Source organism: Lissotriton vulgaris, chromosome 9 (assembly GCF_964263255.1).
Source record: "Lissotriton vulgaris chromosome 9, aLisVul1.2, whole genome shotgun sequence".
NCBI lineage: Eukaryota > Metazoa > Chordata > Amphibia > Caudata > Salamandridae > Lissotriton > Lissotriton vulgaris.
This window is the reverse complement of record NC_141697.1, coordinates 417,420,229-417,445,577: the sequence shown is the minus strand read 5'-3', so window position 1 is coordinate 417,445,577 and position 25,349 is coordinate 417,420,229. Positions and strand designations below refer to the sequence as shown.

Genomic DNA, 25,349 nt, shown 5'->3' with positions numbered 1-25,349 from the left:
GGAGGAAAGAAACCCAGCAGCGGTTTCAAGCCGTGCAAAAGCCCAAAACAAGCCCCTGCCACTACTTTCGATTGAGTGCGAAAGTCAGGCCACTATCGAACCACACGCCCAGGTTCTTCACAGCCTCCTTGGGAAAAGGGGCGGGTTTAAGACGATCCGGCCAACACTGCTCGGACCACAACTCCCAATCCTTCCCGAACAATAAGATCTCGGACTTACTGGCGTTCAACTGCAAGCAGTTTACCGCCATCCAGTCCGCGACCGCTAAAAGGTCCTCTTTGAACTTGTCCAGATTGGTACAACATTTCTTAGAGAAAGCGAGCACCAATTGAGTGTCGTCGGCGTACGACACCAATGACAATCCCCTACCTTTGGCTACCTCAGCCAGGGGTCGGACATAGATGTTGAACAATAAGGGGCTCAAGACTGAGCCCTGCGGCACCCCCTGATGCAAAGCGAACTCCTGTGAGTGAAAAGGTGGCACGGAAACTTGGAAAGATCTCCCCTCCAGAAAAGACCGAAACCAATCCAAAGCCACATCCCTCATACCAGTTTCCTGTAGGCGTTTTAGAAGCATCACGTGAGAGACGGTATCAAATGCGGCGCTTAAGTCCAAAAGAACTAAGGCTGCTGAATCGACATCCAGGCTCCCCCGGATAGCTTCCGTCACTACCAACAGAGCGGACTCGGTGCTGTGACGCGCTCGAAAACCATGCTGTGACGGGTCCAGGATGGCATTCTGCTTAATAAACTTAGCGAGAGTGGAGAGCATGCTGCTAGGATACCTTGAAAGAGTTTAGCATTATTTATCACATAGATGGGGCAGTATGAGCTGCACTGTAGACCATCCTTCCCGGGTTTCAAGAGGACCATTACGAATGCCTTGAGCATTGATTGTGGAAGGGTCCCCAAGTCCTCAAAGGAGTTAAACATCCTGGTGAGTAGTAGGGCCAATACCTGACAGAAGATCCTAGAGTAGAAGGAGTTGAAACTGTCTGGGCTGGAGTATTTTAGGGCCTTCAGGCGAGTGATGGCTGAGATGACTACCTCTATGTGGATAGGTTTATCTAAGGACACAGCTTGTTGCACAGTCAGCCGTGTAGTGTGCACTCCTCACAGGTACTCCAGGAAATCTGGCTCACTATGATCCTGGGAGTTGTAGAGGGTCTTATAGAAGTCCCTGAAGCATGTCGCAGTGACAGCATCGCCAATCACGTCAGGGCCATCCGGCGTTTTAGGAGATTTGACCTGCTTGTAGGAGAGTAGGGTCTGCAATCCTATGATCACCCCAGATTTTTGCTTTTTGCTTCACTGGTTTACGACTTCCCTGGCTGTGGGCCTGCTAATCAGACCCACAGCCTAGCTGTTCTCTCACTAAATTGACACGTGTACCTTAGGTGCATATACCAATTGGTACTGGGCCACCTTATCAGACCCTGTAACTCAGGGCATAGGTGTACCCAGGGCCTACCAGGGGCTGCAGCATGTATTATGCCACCCCTGGCTGGCCATCTAAATCTGACACAACTGGCTGCACGACAGCTGGGGCAAGGTGGTGTAATCACCCTTTGCTTTAGATATAGTATACCTATATCTAACCCTAAAATGGACACATATATTCCGATCAGTCACTCCTATGGCAGGCCTTATCAATCCTGAAGGCAGAGTGCTTGGAATTATGTGAGATGGTGCTCTGGCATGAGCTGAGCCCGTTTGCAGCTTGCGGAACCAAGTCCTAATAGTTGTTCCATGATAACGCGTACCATATACTCTTAAGTGCCTTATAATCCTCGCGGTTATTTGCCAACTTTGGTATCGCTTTATCAAAACATGTCGAGTAAGGTGTCATACGAATTGGAATACTAACCCCTCGCCAATTCTGGCGACGGGGTTAGCATTCCACCCTTCTAGAGGGACACGACATGTAGGTAACTGTGAACCCCGGTTAAAGTTAACTCGAGCCTCAGCATCACAAAATGGATGCTGCCACCACAGACACAAGTCTGACCTCCTGCTGCTGGGAGTCCTTCCAGCGAGGAGAGCTTGGACAAAGGGTTTCCTGTCAGGGGCGGTGCTAGCACCATCCCAGACAGGGTTTTGTGTATCCCAGGTAGGCAGGGCTTTAGAGGAAGGTGACTACAAGTGGCACCCCGGTGCTCACTGTGCATATGCCGGCTTGAACCAGTTCCAGGGGCACACCAGCCCCTGAGCTGGGGAAAGTCCGGACAGGGGAGAGGGGTGTAACCACCCCCCTTCCTGGTCCCACCCAGGGGCAGGACCTAGTCGCGTACCAGCCCCTTTCTTTAGAATAAAGGTAGGAGCGGGGACCCTTCCAAATTAGATCATCTTTGAATCCTGAAACTACTTTCTACGAAAGGAACTCAAGACTTCTTCTCAAGATTTCTCCCTTGTGACTAAGGAGTAGTCACCCTGCAGCAGCAGGCACCACCTAAGTATCTTGCGGTTTGCTGAAACGTCCTTCCTCCGGAACCAGACTGCGCAGCTCGACGAGACCCGGACTCCCTGCCCTCTCTGACCTCAACCTGCCTCTACAGCACAGCTGAGAACCGTAGGTGCGACGAGACCAGAGGACCCGGCGACCATCAGAACCAGCACGACACTGAACCAGCATGACCACCGAGGGACCCTCGAGTGGGTGCACTGGGGTAAGAGAAGCCCCAACCCCAAGCAGCACGAGCACCGAAGTCCAGCCCCCCAGCATCCTCCAGATCTGCGTGGGGCCCTTTTGCTTCCACGTTGTCCGGTCACTTGCCCGTTGGCTAGTGACCCTCCAGACGACGTCCTACGTTTGTTTCACCGCTGGTCTAGCTCCTCTAGACTGGCCCTAGTCTCCTCCTGAAGGGGACCCTCCTCGGACCCTCCTGGTCCACTCAAGACGCCATTTTGTGTCGCCACGTGGGCTTGCCGTAGCCAAGGCTTGTTGCCTCCTTCACCGGATCCAGCATCGCCAGCAGCAGACATCCGACGCGGGACAGCTCGCAGACCTCCAGCCTGGTCGACATCAGCGCCTTGGTCCGTGCAGCAGCAGAATCCAGTGTCACCTCTTCGCCTGGCTGAGTGACCTCGTCCGGTGCCATCCTGGTGCCCACCTAATCACTGGCTAGTGATTCAGAACGCGGCTTACAGGTACTCTTCTTCAACTGATCCAGTCCTTGGATCAGCCCGGAACATCTTCACTGGTCGCCTGCCAGCAACTTTTACTTCAAGCTCCTGGTTCGTCAACGAGGATTCCCGACGACACTTGAACCCTATGCAGCCGCAGCCCCTGGGCTAGGTAAACCGAGTACCACGGTGCTCCAGCGTAGATCCACTCTCTAAGTGTCTAGATCCACTTTAGTTTTTGACCTACCTAGTCGGGTTCGCCCGAGAACACTAACTTTTGCATTTACTAGCATCCATAGACTTCGTCCCGCATTGCGCGTGAGAGTTCCCACTCTGCACACGACGTCCCTAGGCCTCCTGCTTCTAATCTAAGGGTTCAGCATTGTAGGCCCAGCATTTCTAAAGCCTATGAGAGTAGTACTTACCTGCTAGTAATTTCGCATTCCACTTTTGTAGTATATGGTTTTTCGTGCCCCTGGGGCATTTGAGTAAATTGTGCGACTTTCAGTATTTCTTTAAGAGTTTTGTATTGTGCTTAGCACCCTGTCCTCATAAAGAGTCCAGGGTTGTTGTGTTCTAAATAAATATCCTTTTATTTTCATAACAACTTGTGTGGTGTCCTTTCACTTGGTGTTCAAGGGGTATATGTGATGGTATAACAGCTGGCTTAACGCGCCCTCTAGACTTTAGCCTAAAGACTGCTCTTGTCCATGCTACTAGGATAGCTGGTCTATAAGGTTGACTTACAACCAATCATCAATAAGGGTTGTTTGGACTGATACAAAGTGCTCAGTAGAATAGTGAACATTATATATCAGGCCAACTTCTCACACTGCTTAGCACCAGTCTATGAGAAAGCAATCTGTTGCATCAGTTCCCCCGGTAAAAAATGTATGCAGGAGTCGGAGGAGCACATATTCTGCGCTATCTATATCCAGCTGCCATAGTTGTGACCAAGCGGCATCCAGCTGTCACCATATCCTGGGGGCCTCAGTGCACTTATTAATTGTTTCTAGCCCTGAGACCCAACATTGTAGTTCTGCCCTTTTTTCCACAGTTTATTAGTTGCGGGATGCAAATGAGTTGCCCCCTCATCACCACTGTCAGCGTCTCCCAAAGGGTGGCTATGCATGTGTCCCCTATGTCGGCTGTCAGGCAATCCGTTAGGGTAAGAGTCCGTTTTTGGACTTTGTCGGATCGATGTAGGAGAGTGTCATGTGGTCTCCATGGGCCAGGCAACAAATTCAAGGGTTCTATGGCAATCTCCTGGACTCTAGATTGTATTGCTGAGGAACCAAGAAAATGATCAATGTGGGAGTAGTGTAATCCCTAACATTCGGGTGTGCTACCCTCCATAAGTCACCCAGCCCCACTTCCTGCAACTAATCCCAATCCTATTGGATATAGGTCCTGCTTGGCTGATGCTCTGCCCGAATCTGTCCAAATCATTATCTATTACTAAGTTAAGGTCCCTCGCCTATAAGTATTGCTTGATCAGGTGTCTCTAACATGTCTAAGAGTGTTTGTTTCAGGAACCTTTTCTGGTTGTTGTTTGGGACGTAGATGGTTGCACTCGTAAGCAGGTGCCCCCCAAACAGGATATGCAAGGCCAGTAATCTACACCAAATCTCTACCACTTTGGTTACAATAGCCCCGCCAAAGTAGCCCAAAACCAGGATGGAAACCCCCCCTTCTTGTCCGGACCAGAGGAGAAGTATTGAGGAGGGAAATGTTGTGATCTCAAACTATGACAATCTTGAGACACCAAGTGGGTTTCTTGGATAAGGCACATCTCCCCGCCACCCAACCCTCAACTCCCCCTCAACGACTCCTCCAGCTTGGGTTAGAAACTAGTAACCTATTGGGAGTCACATTTGCCCATAGATACTCAGGGGGAATAGTAGCCCTATGTAGGATTGTTTTTACTTGGTTCTTTTTCAATAGAGAGAGAGAATCCCAGTCTTATTTGAGGCTATTAGGTGGAGTACTCCCATTGTTGCCAAATATGGAAGGAGATCTCAAGATGGCTGCTACCATGTTGTCATCATAACTTAATCCTGGTAATTCTGCCATTGCAAAAAAACTGTTGGGAACGGACACCACCAGAAGTGAGATAAGGTCAATTTTTACCAAATCTAATTAGTTGCGGCATTATCCCAAGAAGGGGATTTGCCTTCTAACCTGCCCTCTTGTAATAATATAAATCATGTCGCCCACAGCTGGAACGTTGTGCTGAAAACAAGGTAAAGTGGAGGGAAAGAGAGGATGCTATCAATCCAGAACACTTCCTCTCTAATGCAGTTATCGAAGTATACTCTGTGTTTAACATTTGCTGATTTAAATAGAGCCCGACATGTAAATTAGGCATTAGTATATTGGTCCTGACGAATTGCCACTGATCCAATTAGGGACAGTTCTAGGCAAAAAACGTTGACCCAGGCTAAATTTCATGCAACATTATTTCCCTGGTGTCTCCATTCTTTATAACGTTAACAAAGGTCACCCAGGATTAAAAAAGTATTTAAGTGGGGATCCTTTAGTTAATTTTATATTCCCCTTCGCAGCGGTGGCTGCTACCTGTTAGCAGCAGTGGGTGGGGTGGGGTGGAGGGAAGGGGCGCAGGGGTCAAATAGGTTAAAAAAAATCACTTACCTCCCGGCCGGCCAGCTGCCGCCTCTCCTACGTCCTCTTCCTGGATTCTTCGGGGAGACAGGAAGCAATAAGCCCCAGAGCTCGCAGGCACCCTGCATCCAATCACAATGCTGAAATGAAGCGTTGTGATTGGTCTGAGCACCGTGATGCGGCGCTCAGCCAGGGGCTAGAGGGGGAGGGCATGTTCTCCATACAGGCTGTAATGCTTCCTGCATTGGGAACACATATGTGCGCATGACTGTTTTGGGAGGCCCGAGAGGGCTGACCAAGCACTCATGCTCACATAGGGAGTGTAAACCACTCCTCTCCCTGCTCTGAGAGCAACCCTGCCCACAAAGATGCCAGAACGGGGAAAACAAAAATGATAATAACCTCAAGTTATCATCATTTTATTTTTCCTTTTTTTACACAGCAAAAAGCAGTGGGACAACGCTCCTGCGCCTTAGCGGAGGAGCCGCCACTGCCCCATTGCTCATTTTTTGACCAATCTACTCAGCATCCACGTCAAGTCCGAAACTTTAGATTCCAATGCCGATTTTGAAAAAGATCTCTGGAAAACAGCCCCCATGAGGAGTCCATCGGGCAATTCGGCACCAGCTCGACAAGGAGCACAGCCCAATGACGAAGCATGCCACAAGCTTGTGCTCCATAACACGAATACTGTGTTTGACATCCATATGTTCTACTCGTCATAATTGAGCGCTTGAACTACGCCTCCGGAACTGTACACAGGATATACTTAGATTACTGCATTTTGAAGGAAGTGTGCTGGTGTGACCATATCCTCTCTCCCCCTCCACTTTAACTTTTAACATCAGTAGCCATCCATCACTTCGTCCCTCTGTCACAATAGGGAATTCTAGTGTCACTGCATTGCAGCATTTTATGTGAACGAAAGGAAGGTAAGATTTTTTCAGCAGCAATAGAGGGCAACATATGGTCGTGGCTCAATGCCAGGCCCTGGCCTACTTAGAACACTGTTTATAAAGAAGATTGTTGTCACTTCAGTGCTCTGCCGTCTTTTGGCTAGGTTTGTGCTACCGAAATACCACATGCACACTTCATTGTTATAAAGCAGGCCCTTGACGACATGACCTCCTTAAACCTCCTACTACTCCATCACAAAACCCATACCCAGTTTGAACAGTTTTTCCTAAATATGCAAGGTTATAGTTTGCTAGTTAATATGTTAATAGCTGTTTGACTATTGAAGTGGGATGTAGATGTAGGAATAATATCGATGGAATGGATCTGTTTTAAGTCAGTGAAGGATTAATGGTCTCCCTTTGGGGGTTTGGAGCTCTAGCTGGCAGAATAAACAAAATGATATTCGTAAAGATTACTACTGTAAACGTGATGGTACCATAGGAATGATGCATTTTATTCTGCAACTAGACATGATGATGGTCCCGAAATCGACCTCTCAGAGCAATTTGGAAGAAGCTTCAACATGGCCTCCAGATGGGAAGTCATTGGTTTCCCTGGGTACAGCATGGAACAATACCTGTACTTCCTACAAAAATGTCTGTCCAAAAAAAGCACATATGATTCGTTTTAAAGCTATAAACAACTACTTCATAGTGAGATCACTTCCACACTGACCCTGCACTTCAGTTTATTCAGAGAAAAGTTTCTGTGAAAAAGCTTCAACATGGCTGTGCTTGGCTCCTTTCAGTCAGGCTAAGCAACGCTCTCCAAAATTCCATAGGCCTCAAACGTTTCACTCGGGCTAGTATTTAAACAAACACAAAAGAGTAATTAGTTCAAGTAATGTAAATCATTCTGTTACCCACCCTCCATTGCTAATGTTAACCCATTAATATAAGTCACCTAGCAGAAGCGCACAGAAAAAGCAGCACATTTAAAATCTACCATTCTTCATAATGTCCAGCAGGATTCTTTATATATCTGAAAAAGATAAAAAGATAAACAGACACAACATAGACAACAAAACAACATAGACAATGGCACATATAAAATAAGAAACAAAACAGGTGTGTGGAGGGTCTGGGGAAATATTTTATGACCTGTCTACTCATTCCCCTGTATCAATATGCAAAACACACAAGAGCAGACCAGGTCAAAGAATGGTGTATAACTACCACAGCTACTGTGAAACAGAGAAGGTGGGTGCGTTGAACAAGTTGTTGAGAACAGCAACTGTGGATGACAGAAGGCTGAAACAATTTCCATCAGACCCCACGCAGGTGGAGTGTTACATCACGTGGAAATTGCTGATCATACCATGCTGACTCCGACCGTAAAGTGTCGGTACGGACAAGATGTCAGGAGTTCTCCTAATAACGTACATCCTAAAGTGGTATGAAAAAAGTGCAGTGCTTATGTAGTGATAGTGAATAAAAATGACTACTCAGACTCCAGATAGTATTTACACAGGAGGCTAAGTGACAAGGGTTAAAAACACGCCAGGTGGTGAAGTTGACCTATGGCGCTGTGCAGTACGGTCGACATGTTTCAGCCTAATGGACATTTAGCCTGGCTTTCTTCAGGACCTTGGATAGAAATAGCTACTGCAGTCACATATGATATATTGCATTACAAGTAACAAAAATGTACTACTAGAGAGTTACATCTATATCTTAAACTAAGATACTTAAGTGTCCACTGAGGAGGGAGGAAGAGGGCTCGGTCACCTTTTTCACCAGAGAGTGACTCACAAAGGCGCACATACGCTTTGTAATTTAAGGTCTCTATTGTATATGGTGTTATGACTCTTTGAACACTGTATGGAACCTAACAACATCTTCTATTTTTATTAACATCGCTAAATTCCATAATGGGAGATTTGTTCTTGGAAATAAAAACATGATCCTCTATCCTTCTCTTCTTGCCATTGAAAGTCCCTATAAACTGCTGTGCCCGGGTCGGTATTTTTCACAGGGCGCATGACAGAGGAGCAGTGGCTCTCACCGGGTTATGCTAACGAATTACATGAAGAGATTGAGCTATTCAGAAACTGTACTGGACTTTTAACACCTTATTTTCATAAGATTAAGAACGACTCCAACAGAATTCACACTTTCTACATGCATAAAAAAACGGCATACTTTTGATGCGCACGATCAGAGGTTTGCGCGTGCGCCAGGGATTAGTGACTACTGCTTCTCGCGCATGCGCGATAGTAGCAGCGTCGCCCTCCGTCACTTGGCCCAATCTTTACGCGATGGAGCTCTTGTCACGTCTTAAACGGATGCTACTTAATGGAGGAATGGCGGCATCCCGCTTACCTCCACTTCCGCTTGTTACCGGATTTAGGGCACCGACGGACAGGTCAGTCACCGGGCGTTTTCTCTTATTTACAGTCAGTTCCTTCTCAGGACGCTACATTAACTATTGTCGGCAAAGGGAGGAAGTTCTGAAATAGTCAGGATGATACTGATCTTCCTTCATACTTTGCTTCTGGGAGGTTGGTCTGTCGTTTAGATATTCGTTGACAGTCAAGGAGTATAAAACTATGAGTGGCCCATTTTGCTTCCCTCGTAGGTTTTGAAGTACCCCTACCCATTGCTTTATAAAAAATATTTTCCTACAGTGTGCTGAAAATAAGTGTAATAAAAGCCATTTAAGATCTAACTAGGGAGTCAGCAGTAACCCTGTATCATGGCTCACATAGTAACAGGTACCATCCCTATGCGCCCTTGGGTAACCCTTGAGTTGTGGGTGTTTGGCATGGCAGCAGGGCACTATCACACGTGTGTTGAGTTTTAGGTGTAGAGCCATTGGTCTGGACACTGTAAAGTAGTGAGCTTGCTGTGTCCTTTTTCTCTACACTGCAGAGCGGGGCCTTGCACTCCCGAGCGGTCGCCGGGTGAGGTGAGGCCATCACCCACACAAAGCTGGGTGAGTATCACTCCGAGGAAATGCCTCGGTGCGATTAAGCTAGTATGCTTTTTACTGTACAGGTTGTAAATTACTCCTGTAGGTGTGGCTATACGGTCTCTGTGTACATATTTAGGTGGATGTGTTTGTTTGAGTGTTGATTTACATATGGTCCAACTTTTTCTGTTTTTTTGTTAGGAAGAAGACGTATATCTTCCCCCTCAGTGGACACTTAAGTATCTTAGTTTAAGATATAGATGTAACTCTCTAGTAGTACATTTTTGTTACTTGTAATGCAATATATCATATGTGACTGCAGTAGCTATTTCTATCCAAGGTCCTGAAGAAAGCCGGGCTAAATGTCCATTAGGCTGAAACATGTCGACCGTACTGCACAGCGCCATAGGTCAACTTCACCACCTGGCGTGTTTTTAACCCTTGTCACTTAGCCTCCTGTGTAAATACTATCTGGAGTCTGAGTAGTCATTTTTATTCACTATCACTACATAAGCACTGCACTTTTTTCATACCACTTTAGGATGTACGTTATTAGGAGAACTCCTGACATCTTGTCCGTACCGACACTTTACGGTCGGAGTCAGCATGGTATGATCAGCAATTTCCACGTGATGTAACACTCCACCTGCGTGGGGTCTGATGGAAATTGTTTCAGCCTTCTGTCATCCACAGTTGCTGTTCTCAACAACTTGTTCAACGCACCCACCTTCTCTGTTTCACAGTAGCTGTGGTAGTCACATATAAAATAAGCACATGCCATTAATTAATCAGCCGCATTAGTGTTGACAAAGACAATAGGACAGACAAAACAACATTTGTTATGTATTATAAAACATACTTGCAAATGCAACATGAGCACATTAACATTAGTCCCGCGTGTAATGCAATGATGAATTTTAATCTAGATTGATTTAGTATAACAAATCGTGCAATAACTCATTAATATATTAGTTCATGTTACAAGAGATTTAATTTCACGAGCCAGATTAAAACTATTTCTGAAGCTCGCTCTATCAACTCCCTCATCTGGTGATTTCAAAATCACCAAACAACACCCAAAATTTAGAAAATTTTGGACCCAATTTAGAGACGTCACATTTTGAGTCCTTTCAGTATTAGTCTCCCTAAACCCCTGTCTCTTCGCATTTCCTATTCAGCTTCCACAATGGGTTCTTTAGGTAGCCGATTCATTCATTGTTGGGCTCCCTCCGCGACAGTGACCATGCGCGCGGATAAAATAAAATATATAAAGTAAGTTCGAGGATTTATCAGGTTCACCTCATTGCTGTCGTTTTTTAGTATTATGTTGAACTTTTGAGATGATGTTCGCTTACACTATTTCTGTTCAACACACAGCTTTTCAATCAAGGCACAGCCTAGACTTCACAATCCCCACGTGAGACAAGCTCGTTGACTTGCCACATTTCGGTAAAGCAGCACTTTATATTTTAGGTATTTGTCTGAATTTCTTCCTCCGCTTTCAATAACAAGTCCAAGCATGACATAGAACTCTTCTCCCGATTCTTTGCTGTTTTTATGTACAGTCTCAAAGATGGAAAGAGAACATACGAGATTGATTTATCGACAATAGAACTCACAGACTGCCCACAAGAGACACAAATATTCTAGGCAGGTTTTCTATACCATTGAGCCATACCTCACCTGATATACATGGATCGCTGGTCTCTTACATGGTGTCTCCTCTTAATACAGGATAAACGTGGAGGTCCCCCCACAACGCTCCCAAAACAGTGTGTAACACTTAGATACAGGTGCACGCTCTATCACAAATAGGTAGTCTTGAGAGTAATTTCACAGAGCAATATGCATGTTCGCCATTTCTTAATTCAAACATGGTCCTTAGCAAGGCAATACTGCATGTATAAGCACAGATAGGAACATTTAAAGTCAAAGACAAGCCGGTACTTTATTAATCCTTCGTGCACTTTGATTTCTTTTACCGACACATAAACATAGTGCAATATAAACGAATCCATAAGGTGATTGGTCCACTTAGTACACAAACCGTTTTTAACTTACATATTAGTCTTTTTTTTAGATTTTATAATCTAGTTTTTTGAGGGCACATATCAAAATTAAGAATATATATATTTTTATTTTTCACTGTCATTACTTTGATTCATCTATCCTGTGGCTTCCTGATGAATGCAACATGCGGAAACGTGTATAAAGAAAACTATATTTCTTCAGAATTCTGTTTTTTAACCACAAATATGTTTAGAATTTGGTATTATTAGCACACTGAAATAGCCTGTTCAACTCTGTGATATCGATGAATAAACATTATGGGGGTCATTACGATCGCGGACGGACTTGAGTCCGTCCGCGACCCCAGAGCATGAGGGAACGTCCGCATGGGCTGCGGCGTTCCCTCTGTGCAGATTAGGATGTGACCGCCTGGGTGGCGGTCACATCCTCTATTTTAACATTGCGGCGGGTGGAGCTTCAAGCTGCACCTGCAGCAATGTTAAAAAAGCATGCACAGCATTTGCGTGCACAAAGCGGCAGGCACCGCGCGGTGCCTGCTGCATTGTGCATGCAAATGCAGGGGGTTACCATAGGTACCCCCCATGTGCACCCCCCACTACACCTAGGGGGCCCGCAACGGGCCCCCGCAGTGCAGTTACACATGCTTTTTCACGGCGGAAAAGCCGCAGCGGAAAAGCATGTTCAAAAGCACATCCTAATCTGGCTGACGGTGTCTGAGAGACACCGTCACCATTTTAGTGCTTTCCCGCCGCGGTTGTAAGCCAGCCGCGGCGGAAAAGCTGCGGACCTAAACCATGACCCACCAGCCATCCTAATGTGGCGGTGGGTCCTGGTGGGTCCGCAGAGGATTTTCCGCATCCTCCGGGCCGGCGGTGGCTTCCGCCGGCCCGGAGGATGCGGAAAATCCTCCATCGTAATGACCCCCTATGTACTTCCAAAACATATTGATAATGAGAAAGATGAAGAATGGAGGCTTGTATGCATGAGTATGTCTAACGATTGTAACGCATGTTATTTATACAATTTATTTTTTTATCGCTAATTATTATGCTTAAAGACACAGTGATATTGTTCTTTACAGACAAACAAACAGATGTCTAGACACCCTTAGGGCTTCATTCATCCTTTCCAGATGATATTTCAAAACTGTATTTGTTTATTCGGACAATGTGTCCATATGATATATACATTTCTAATAATTAATACACCTGCAACTACTGGCACAATCTAAGCACTTCTAGCTGCTGCCTTGCCGTTATTTTTCTACAGCAATCTACTTATTGCCCGCAAAATAAGCGGTTTTAGGTCTACATTATTCTGTAAAATACTGATTCCAAATGGCATTCTCAAAACAAAATGTGGGTCCACTTTGAGGAAGTAACAGTAAAGTTCCCACCCAATTTTTTTTTCTTCATAATCGCTCTATGTGCCTCAGTGCGAGCAGCTAACACAACCCCTTCTGTGTGTTATTGAAAATGTTGGTGACATTTTTTGATCTTATCATTACTAACCTCATTTTCGGGTGTGTATAGCTCTTGATAGTACTGAGCAAATTGCTGCAGAATTGCTTTAGAATCCTGGAATATTTGATTATTAGTCCCTTTAATTTCTTTAATAGCCATTTGAGCTCGATCTTCAGCCACTTTATACGCTAAAATGTTGTCTATCCTTTCACCCCCTTCATATTGACTTAATTGATATTTTTTAAGTTTAATAATACTTTTTTCCCTAAGTAGATTTTTTAGAGCTGATTTTAACTCAATTAATTTAAAGTTTAATGCTTCCACCTTATACCCTTTTAGCAGAGCTTCAGGCAATAGATTTTCAATATAAAGTATATAAGCTATCGTTTTCTCATTTTGACACCTACGTTCCTTATTTTGTTGCCAGATATACTGTTGTGAGAACCCTCAAATGCTCGCTTTACATGCATCCCACACTATCCTTGGTGAGACAGAGTGAATATTTATATCTATGAATTCTTTTATATGTTCTTTTAATTGATCTAAAAAGATAGCATCCGAGAATAAATATCTAGGGAATGAAAAAGGGCGAGGAGCTTGTCTTTCAGTCATTACCTCAAATGTCAAAAGAATAGGGTTGTGGTCAGTGCTAGTTTCCAGGATAGAATCCGAGACCCAGACCATATCTATGCGTGAGCATAATTTGTGTGCGGCAGAATAATAAGTATAGCCAGCTAAGTTAGGGTGTAAATATCTCCAAGCGTCTTTAATTTGATCTATTGCCGTCAGATCCCAAATTGCAGCCCTAGTCTTTCGCATCTTTGGAATGATCCCCTTCTAGTTATATCCAAATTGTAGTCCATAATGCAATTAAAATCTCCTAGCACGATACACTCCCCTTCCCAACTAAGCAGCTCCACATTAATTTGATCAATAATTCTAGGTTCATCTATATTAGATGCATAGATACCGCAGATTGTATATTTACAGCCTTCGATTGTTAACTGTACAATTGCCCATCTGCCGGCTTTATCCGTCAATGTTTTGTTTACTTCTAACTTAAGCTGTTTATGTTTTAAGATTGCCACCCCCGGAATTGAAGCATTAAAATCCGTGCATACCAAAGTATCATAACCAAGTTGTTTAAATAGTTTCCTATCTTTGTATGCTACATGAGTCTCAGTTATTACTGCAATCTGAGGATTATACATTTTAAGCTCCTCAGACACCAGACTTCTCTTAGTCCTACTATTTAAACCCGCCACATTCCATACCAAACACTTTAATTGATACATTTGATATAATACATTTTCATATCCTTGATTTCAACATACCAAAATAAATCAGCCTCGCTACACCGTAGTATTATTAAATTACTTGCCCCTATGATGCCTTTTTTCCCCTGAACCATACCACCCCCCCCCAGCCCCTACCTTGCAGAGTACTGTCCCACCCCCTCCCAGTTCTGTTCCTACCTACAGGCGCCCTATTATCCCAGCTGCCGTTGAAGTGGCAGCAAACGCAGAGTCGCGGCCCTGAAGAGCCGGCCATGCAATACTACAAACTCGTAGCTACGTATCATATCTTGCAGTGTCTTGTAAAACAAAACAAAAAAGGGAAAAAATTTAAGATTTTTCGAATTTAACTGGAAGTTCAACTAGTAAACGACCAAAATCCAATCATGATCACCCTGTGTCTAAAATAATTCCATAATTCATCATTATTCATAAGATAGACAAGAAATATTTCAATGTCAATTTTTCTCCCCTTTCCATTTACCCATAATATGCTCAACCTCTTTGTCTTCCATAAAGTAATATACCCGACCATTCTTTAAAACCTTTAACTTGGCTGGTTCTTGCAGAAAAGCCTGACCCCCCAAGTTCCTTTATCGGGTCAATGTATTGTTGTAATTTCCATCGCCGCTCCATAGTTAGTTTGCATAGATCCGATCTGACAAAGAAGGTAGTTGAATCGATAGTGACTGGGATATTAGGTCTTGCTTTAAGTGAAATCGCCTGGCGAAGTAGAAAGTTACCAATACAGATCAAAATGGGGCGCGGGTATTGATTACCCTTATTTCTTTGAATCAGAGGGAGCCGATGGGCTCGTTGTATTTGTGAGTCCCAATCCCAGTCTGATAGCTCAGGGAATGCCTTTTGGAATAACTGTACAATGTATGCTCTGGGATCGGCTCCTTCGGCCCCTTCCATTATGCCAAAAATTCGAAGATTCTGTCTTCGCTGTCGATTTTCTAAATCTTCGAGTTTGATTTGCATTTGAAAGATCTGAGCCTCGTGTTTAGTCACTGCTGTTTCACAATAAGTTGACTTTTCTTCTGTTAAGACAACCCTCTGTTTCAGCTCTTCCATCTCCTGAGAAATAGCCCCTAATTTATGTGGCATCTCCTGAAGCTATGATAGAGTCCTGCTACTATCCTCCTGCATCTGTTGATAGTGAGACTGTTTTTGCTCGCTGAGCAACTGCAAAATCATCTGAAATGACGAGGAAACCTCCCCATGCAGATTCCAATCAATATGTGTATCAACTTGAGAAGAGGTTAGGGAGGGTATACTGTTGATATTACCTGCCCCTATTAGCGTAGGACCAGTATCTTTTATTACTACTGCAGCTGGGGCTAACCCGGATAGTACAGTTACTGAAGCTGGTACGGGAGCTATCCCTATTGCTCCCAACTGTGGAGCAGAGGGAAAAGAAGAGACATCTTCCATTTCTTCCAATGTAGCAGTCGCAGTGTCCGATCCGTCGGCCAAAACCACTACAGGGGGTGTCTTATCACCAAGACTATTTGTCTCCCTTGATATAATGCCTGTCTCAGTAGGGCTGTTCCCTGAGAGCCTTAGGGCCATAGATTTAACGCCACCTTTAGCCTGTACCCATTTCCGTATGGGGCTATTCTCTGCTATCACTTTTGCCATCATAGGTTTTGGTTTATTTACCATCTTTTTTACTTTATTTTTCACTTTACCTCTCCCTTTCCTTACACTATTAATTTTATCTTTAGTTAGACACGAGGGTGTACTATTGCCTGGGTCAGGAAAGTCACTATAATTCTCATCCGTATCAGTTCCCTCAAAGTGTTCCACCTGATCAGCTTCCCCTGCTACTTCTGTTTCCCCAATATTCTCTCCTCCTTCAGCTGACAGTTGACCAACCTCCGTTACTTCTCCTTCGATCAGTTCATTATCGCCCCCACCTTCCGTCATCTCTATCAGTATAGACGCAGGTGCAGATGAAGTCGGTAGAGGTGGCGTGATATTAGCATTAGGATTAGCATTATCATCAGTCTCATTTTCTAGTTGAACTTCTAATTGAGTCTGAGTATCAATGCTGGGAGGACAGCTTTTAAGGGAGATTGTATTCAGTCCCATCACATCATAAGAAGTGCCGGCGGTGGTTTTTAAGGCGATGGTTGTAACATTATTCTCGCTGTTTGTTGAGTTAGCAAGAATGTTACCCTGTAACCCCGGGGAACCGGGGGCCTCCGATAACACAGTAGAGTCATTAGCAGTAAGATTTTTTATATTTTTAACAGGTACCAAATTAGGTACTAGGTTAGTTTTAGCAGAAAGCGGTAAGCGAAGAAGTGGCTTACTGGCATTAAGTCCGGGTCTCTCCTGCTTGCTCATCTTCTTTCCGCCATCTGGAATCTGCATTGTCGGTTTCTCTGTGGTAGCCTCTGTCGTCGCTATAGTGGATGCCATTTCCTTATCCACAAGATTTGCCCCCGTCTGTTTTGTAGATCATGCATTCCTCGTCTGAGGTTTTGGCGCCATTCCGGGTAAATCCGCCGCTGCCGTTGAATAAAGTTATGACTATTGAGGCAGAACAATCAGACCAATTAACGTGGGATATCACACCGGCAGAAATCAGAATAGCTATTAATTCTTTGGCACCTGGTAAAGCTACGGGAGAAGATTCGATCCCTATAGAATTATTTAAAACCTGTGCGGAGGAATTGATACCTTTATTAGTTAAGGTCATTCAAGCTATCGGGAATGGGGAGCAAGCGCCAAAGTCCTGGAACTCGACTCAAATCATTTTTTTTTCTTAAAAAAGGCAAGCCAGCTTATGAAAGAGGGTCTTATAGACCTATATCGCTTATAAACAGCGATGCTAAAATATTTGCAAAGATATTAGCAACCAGGCTGGCACCACTAATGTCACAAATGGTATCACCCCAACAACATGGTTTCATCCCTAAGAGGGACACTACGGCCCATATCAATGTGGCCATTATGGCTTTTGATGTGGCGCGGATCGAGCCAACCCCACTCGGTATGATTTTATTAGATGCAGAGAAAGCATTTGACCGAGTGGGGTGGGGCTTTTTATGGGCCACACTACAGGCTTTTGGCATAAAAGGCCAATATCTGAAGTGGATTCAATCACTTTATGATGAGCCTATGGGTAAAATCTCCTATATGGGCAAATGCTCCTCTATTTTTCCGATTAAACGTGGGACAAGACAGGGGTGCCCTCTGTCGCCTCTTTTATTTGCCCTTATAATGGAACCATTCTTGATTGCATTGCAGAGTCAAGATATGATCTGTCCTTTTGTAAACGGCACAGACTGAAGGGCATTATAGCAGAGGCAGGGGAATTCGGCTTGGCTTCGGGATACAGACTTAATACTGGCAAGACCCAAATTGTTATGAATTATAAACCATCAAGCTCAGTGATGGGGGTATGTGAAGACGTTTTAAGTATTTGACTCGGATTAACACCCACAAAGTATAACATCAAATATTGATCTGTGTCCCGAAATGGGCTAATAACGATTACACCGATATTGATTTTATGCTTGTCAAATGTGGCTGCCCCACCACACCACACCATACCATACTAAACTACTTAAGGTTGATACTTCGATTTGATAATGTGTCTTCTTACGTTGAAGTAGGGTCTGACAATAACTGTTGACCTCACATTGATTGTTCTGATCCATTTTCTTCAGTTACCTAGGACATGGGTAAACTTTCTTGGGCTGGCTGTTTTCCTAGCCAATCAGAAGAATGCATTAAAGTATATGAAAAGAGGGGCACACCCCCAATGTTGATGATCAGATGACGGGCCCAGCACTGTGTAATTTTATGTTACGAGTTCATAAAGCGGATGCAAACTCACGAGTTTCTTGCTGAGGTAGACCGGAACTAGGACTAGAAAATGAAAGTAGGTTCTGGGAAACAAGAAGATTTTGATCATGGGTTTAAACTTACTGTGGTATGCTGTCACTGATCGGTGAATTCCACAGTCTAGCAGGACAGAGCGAGAAGGTCCGCCCTCTCAAACTACTTCTAGAGGACTTGGGGATAGTGACCAAGTAGGCAGAGAAGGAATGTAGTGTTCTAGAAAGTGTAGGTATGATAACACCCACGTTTGAATGAGGCAGAGAGAAATATCACCATGCAAGATCCTGTAAACGAAGCAGAAAGTTTAAACTGAAGCGGAGTCAACTTGGTGCTGTGAGCAGGATAGAAGCGTCCATGGTTCCTCCTATATCAGTCAGTTTGTAGCAGTTATTCAATTGTTTGGCCACACAATTTTCTTACAATTTGGCAGCAGCTGGTTGGCGGTATAGGACATTATTAGGTCTCGCGACCTATCAATGCGCATGCGCATTGAGCGGAGCGAGAATTCAAGTGCTCAAAATCCTCGTCAAACCAAGGGCTTCTTGGTGCGGTTTTCTTTGAGTTCACGTGAATCACGTGACCAAACAAGCACGCGCATCAGCCTCCCTCCCTCCCTCCCTCCTAATTGCATTTTTTTTAACGGCCGCCACCACATCAAAGGGCTTCGCATAGCGTGCGCTCTGCGGCTTCTCCTCCCCTAATTATTCATGGCTGGCTGGTGGCCGGCCGTACTTTCAGTTTCCCTGCCACTCTTGTCTATAATAATCCCTGCCATGGTTTCCCTTCTCTTTCATACTCTTCCCCTTGTTTCATATGTCTTCACTTTCAGCAGTAACAATGGTGGCTGCGCAGCTTGCCAAACCGTGAAGCCTGCTTTATGGAGGTCGCGATACAACTTTCCTTCCCATAACCCCTCATCCATCGTCCACGCTTCATAGTTCGTGAAGCACAGCCAAGCAGTCCGGCACCCCACTTTTCAGCAGTGGTGACCGCATACATCACTCATGGGACTATGCCATTGTTTTTATTCTCAGTGCGCCATGCACGCTTTCACTTTCATTTTTCATTGTTATGGTATTCGAACGGTTTGGGAATCAGCGCATTGTACTTTCTTTCCAACAATTAAAAGGAAATGGACTGTTCTGGTCCTTTGGTCACGCTCTGCCCAATTGCCCCGGCTTCGCTTTAGCTCCATTGTATTCTTACGCACTTTCGTCACCTTAGCTCGAGAGATGTCCCGAAAAGTTTGTGCTGTTCACTTTCCCAGCTTTTTTTCTCCATTAACCACATCTCTGCTTCATACCTCCGCTTTCTTTTTTCTTCCACGCCCTTTCTACTTTACAAGTCTCTCTCCTCACTTTACAGTGCCTTATTCCAATTAGGCTAGTCACATTTCATAGAGCCCGCCTCTCCCTACTCCCTCTCCCTAGCATTATATTTGGCATCGCCTTTTTGGTTAGCTCCACCTAACAACCCTCTGCTTCTTTCCTTCTGTAGCTCTGCCCACAGCCCTTAAACTACATCTCTGTAGTACTTCAAGTACTTAACCTCTTTTCCTCCTTTCACCTCCTGTTTGCCTTGCTCCTTCCTGATTTCCAACCCTCCTCTCCCACCCTTACCACCTCATCAGCTGCTGCAGCGCATTGTGTCAGAGGACAACATGGAGGACGCATTTTCCTGGTATTGTATGTGTGCAGCAAGGACCCTGGGAGTTTGGGAATTGCAACCCAACTGTAAAGGTGAGCGTCTGAGTGGACAGGTATGCTGCAGGTCGTGGCTGCAGAAAACGGCGAGAGAATTCCTGAGAGGTAAGAAACGGAAAACCAGATCCAAATTTTATTGCAGGGTGGCGGGGCGGAGAGCAACAGGGTGGGCGGAGCCCATTTTTCAGCCCCAGGCATTACAGCGAGTGAGAAAGAGAGAGGTCAGTAAGCATGGGAGTTGTTAAGTACATGTTGGCAGTTTTTTAATGTAAGTTACTTTTGACACGTCGTTTCAAAGTAAGGGACCTACATATATGTCACAAAGAGTACTTATTATTGCAACTGCTGTCAGCCCTTGCACTACTCACCAGGGTGAGTTTTCTCATTTAACATCGACATGCCTACAATAGGACTTTATAGCATGCACATCACCTGGCTCACATTGTATTCATGTTCGTCATCTAAACTCATTATAAGTATCCTCATAAAGATACCCCGAGCCCCCATTTGCCACATACACATTGGCTTCATTAGTAGCAGACCCTGGTGGCGTAAGATGATCACTACTTAATCTAAAGTCTGTAAGGTGTTCTTTAAGGAGGTTTTTGTATAGGTGGTGGGAATCTGAGGGTCGTCATCCAACACATAAATAAACAAGCACTGGCGTTGCCAATAGGTTTCGCATTTGGAAAGTTGGAGCTATTGGTTTTGTAAATGACATTTTATATTTATATATTGTTATTGACAATGCCAATAACGATATATAAATATAAAATGTCATTTACAAAACCAATAGCTCCAACTTTCCTACTGCGAGACCTATTGGCAACGCCAGTGCTTGGTTTTTTTATTGTTGTGGAGTCCAGGCCTGGTTTTGATGTCGGCAAAATCTTTGTAAACTAAAAAAAGATTAAAACAAGCTTTTTAAAAACCCAGTCCTTACCATTGGTTGGTTTTGATGCAACTCCTTTCCTTGCTTCTTAATATTAGTCGGTGCCTCATGCTTCCCTCCTGCTTTCTCCAGGCGCTTCCAGTGTTTGTCCCTGCTGTGGAGCCTGGACCACATTCAGTTTCCTGCCTGCCGCTAGTGTCCATCCACTGGCCGTGCACTCCTGAAGTAGCTTTTAATAAAATAAAAATAATAATTCATGCACTCTGTAAGAGTGCATATGTCTGCTGTCCATCCCCTTCCCTCTGTCTGTCCTCTTGCCTCATCCGCCCTCCTCCTACTGTGCGTTGTGTTGCTGCACCTTCCTCGTGTTGCCTGTCTCACCCGCCTTCCTTCTACTGTCCATTGTGCTGTTGCTCTCTCCTCCTCCTCCACACCTTCCTAGTGTTGCTGTGCAGCATGTGTAAAAAACATTGACAAAACCAAAAGATCTTGCATAGACGAAGCCTATTGGCTTTGACAGTGCTTGTTAAGAATAGTGGTAACCAAGGCGTTTTTACAATATTTAAGAAATAAGCCCTGCATGAGTGAGGCGTTGAGGAACTTTTGTAAAGGGAGGAGTTGCTCTGCAGATTCAGTGAGTAAGTCTACAGGTCAGGGGTCAGAGAGTTAATCTGAGTAAACTGATTGTGAAGAGCGCTACACAACACGTTTGCATCCTGAGCAGGAACATAGGGGTATTTGGACAGAATACAGATTATATGAATCAATTACACTCGGAAGAGGTAGCCGAGAGATTGATTTTCAGAGAGACTCAATAATAGATGTTCACTTTACCTTCCCAGCTACTAGCGGGGGTCTTATAGGCATGGGGGTATAAGCTGATTGACGGCTATTGATGCACTTTAAGGACACCATAAAGATGAGCTAGACTATGTAACAATTGGACAGTAGAGTAGTACCTTCGAGAAAGCTTACATTCCCCTTTTAACCCTTATTCAAATGTTGTGTAGTTTTAAAGAACACCACAACTAAAAGAAAACACGCACAGGCAAATGTATTAATGTTTACTTTATTGCACATTTTTCATAACAAAAAAAATCTGAGAAAAAGCTGTTCTAATAAATAGTACAAACAAGGGAAGTTAAAAACTGTTTTAATAATTTGCCACCAACTAAAAAAAGGACATATTTTATTGCACTAAAAAACTTGGAAAAATGAACAAGGAGTTTACAGTACTGCACGAAGAAAGCAAGATGTGTTACAACATCCCAAAGCACATCTAATAATCGCAGCACAGCCAAGTGTCACTCAGCTCGTGTAAACCCGGTCTCCCAATACCCATTTCCTGTAGTGCACTGAGATGTCCCTCTCTCTTAGAAATGTTTTCGGCCCTACGCAGTTCAGCAGACAGCTGTGCACGTTCTTCATTTGGACCCACAATGTCACTCCCTTTCTCTCCTTAAACTTGGCAGCTCCGAAATTCAGGGTCATTTTCGGTGTGACTCAAAAATATTAAGTGCCAATACAAAATGGCGCTAAGTCTGCTTCTGGACTGAGACGGTTAAACTAGCTAGCAACAGTCCACTCTGTCACACGTGGTCCCCTTTCTTTAACCGTTCTTAAATTACTACACTCGCAGCAACACTACACTCTGCTCAGTACAAGCACCCCTTCCAGAAGGCTACAGGCCCAAGGGTGTTCCTGAAAGCAGAAACCGCTTGAGGGGTCTATTTATGGCTACAGTATCCTGTGTGAAAACCCACTGGATGTATCCCCTGAAGGCACAGTTCAGAGGCCACGATTATACAATTGTGTCTAAGTTCTGTAACCTTTCTACAACAACTTTTGATCACAGGGGCATAAAAGCTCTACAAGGTTCACATTCGGGTGAGTGGCATTTCTTAACTTGTAGTTGCTACTTCCTCTGACTTGTGAGTTTCTCTCTCGTCCACCTGTTGACATTTTGTATTTAGTGACGTGTTATACACCGACAGTTCACATTATGCAGGAATCCGGTCTAAAGGTACGAATTGTACCGTTGTAAGATTACTAATGAACGAGGCCTTGTCTCCAGCGCAGCCTTTTGGGTCAAACGAGGACGTAAATAATGTAAATATGTTGGGAAACAAACCACTTTGTAAACGATCGAGACAAACATGCCGCATTTGTTTAAGACACGGATCTCCAGAACCCACAAACTCACCATTTTGTGCATGTTGATTAGTAATAATATAATTTCATAATGCGACTATAGTGACGTAGAAACATGCACCTTTATGTGGCAATGTAATGTTAACTCGAATGAAACCAGGGTTTGAGGGACGTTTTTTAATGTGCAAAAAACGTATGCTTCGTGTGCTGTAAACAAACATTATGAAACAAAGAGATATGTAGTGAAATGAAGATATGCAGTGAAAAAGAAGTGATACGTAATGAAATGCAGCAGAAATGCAAAGGTGTGTATTGAAATGAAGAGATCGGTACAGTAATCTGATGCAGGCATCATTACATGATAGCAGCTTTGGTCGATGTACTCGACAGACACGTGAAGGCATGCTGTTGTGAAACATTCGTGCTCACTATTAATAAAGACTATTCACTGCACAAGTGTTGCATCGTTAGTATGTTGAGCGGACTTCCTCAAAGTCTAAGTTACATGAACAGTTCTCTTATGTGATTAAAAATGAACATTAGTTGCCTGACGTCAGTGTTTTTAAAGCAGCAAATAGTGGACATCACAACAAGGCTCCCACAGACATTTCTCACTGCTTGTAGAAGAAACCTCAAAGGTGGACATCATTTCATATGACTTCCCATTCATCTTCAAAATCATCGGCGTGGACAAAAAGCGAGTGGTCGCTGTTCTTCTGAGTACTCTGCGAATGGCTGAAGGTTTTCGTAAGGCGTTGCAACAGATACCCTGAAGAACCTACCGCCCACAAGTCATCCATAGGTGTCACTGCAAAGGGAAGGTGAAGATGCGTTAGTCCTAAGCAATACAACAAAAAATAGAGAAACCACTAAAACAAGCTTTGGTAAACCCCGAAGGTCTGGCTTTCATTTTCTGTTATTACTCAGAGCATGGCCCCGGAAAAGCTGCGGACATACTGAATTTGTATTTCAACAACAGCCCAGCATCTGAATATGGTTGCTAGGACGCCAAAGATTCATACTCTATTTAAGACTATTAGAGGAAAGTAAAATTTGCGTCCCCAGCAATGTATTTGGTTTGCTGTTTAGTGAACCAATGTGTCTTGCTGTGACAAAAATAACAAAAATATTTTTTTAATATATAATGCACGTATGGGATAATGTATTGGATGTGACAAGACCTTTGATGACTGAGTGTACTTTTCAATTATTAAATATTTGATATAATGCATTCCAATGAGAGCACTTTCTAGGCTGTAGAAGGATAAACCTAAACAAACAACAGAATAGGGAGACTAGAATACTCTCTGGGCAACTCCAATATCTGATAGACAATGCCTCAAGCCAATGACCAAAGGGAGCCCACCCATGCAAACCAACACTTTGACGGTGACTGCACCAAAGCCTACCCACTTTCTATTAAGCACAAGAGGTTACATGCAATATACGTTACCTTACCAGTTTTCTATAAGTATCACTTTACTGTACCAAGTTTTCCAGATATTAAACATCATCATTATTATGAATGTATTCTAAGTACCATCTACGACTCAATTAGTAAAAATGTGTACTTGATAACAAAATGAGTTAGGAGGCCAAGATACTCGCATTGCAATGGCCAAGGAGAAGATATACCTCCTGCAGTGGACCTCGATAAATGAGAGCAGTGTAGGGCATTTAAATGGGTCATTTGGTGAATGATTTCACAGTTGGTACCAAAACCTATGCAGATATCAAATAAAGGCACATTCTGGAATTAATATTGTTGCTGATTGTTAGCGAGGTAGGACTTGTTGCAAAATAACCAGGTTTTTTTCAAAACAGGATAGCAGTTTTATTGTAAAGGTGAGAGTGAGTTCCAACAGGCTGCTGCCATAAATGAGAATGCATACCCTACCAGGGCTGAATGAAAAATGTTTGGTTTAATTTGGTTTAATGAGGCACATATCCACAGATGAACTTAGCATTAAGCTACTGCACCTCAGATACACCTGTAAAGACTGCAATAAAGCCAACCTTGCAGAGTTTTGAATGTATTTCCCAAGATCACAGGTAACCAGTGCAGGACACACAGGTGATCAATGCTCAAAACAAGGGAGAAGCTGCAACATTACAGCAGAAGATGTTTATGTAATGAGGCCTTCGACCCAAAACACCCTAAAAACCCAGAAATGCCAGCAGCGTCAGACCCATTGCAGTCATTTCCTTACCAAGACAAGTGAAATACCAGCTCAGACTCAACTAATAAATATGGCGACCAATGCAAGCCACATAAGAAACACAAATTTGAATTCAGGCTAAAGCATAGCATGGAAAGAAATACTGCCGATCTTCAATAATGCTA

The 25,349-nt window shown here is 44.0% G+C and overlaps 1 protein-coding gene across 2 annotated transcripts in view; it reads right to left on the bottom strand.

Moving 5' to 3' along the window:
• Window positions 1–21,907: 21,907 nt before the first annotated feature.
• Window positions 21,908–25,349, bottom strand: part of TECPR2 (tectonin beta-propeller repeat containing 2) — a 626,110-nt gene continuing 622,668 nt past the window's right edge. For both annotated transcript variants that reach the window (XM_086937834.1, XM_086937835.1), the window contains exon 21: window positions 21,908–23,813. In XM_086937834.1, the coding sequence (XP_086793960.1) occupies window positions 23,656–23,813 (158 nt within the window). In that variant the 3' untranslated portion in view covers window positions 21,908–23,655. The remainder of the gene's footprint in view (window positions 23,814–25,349) is intronic.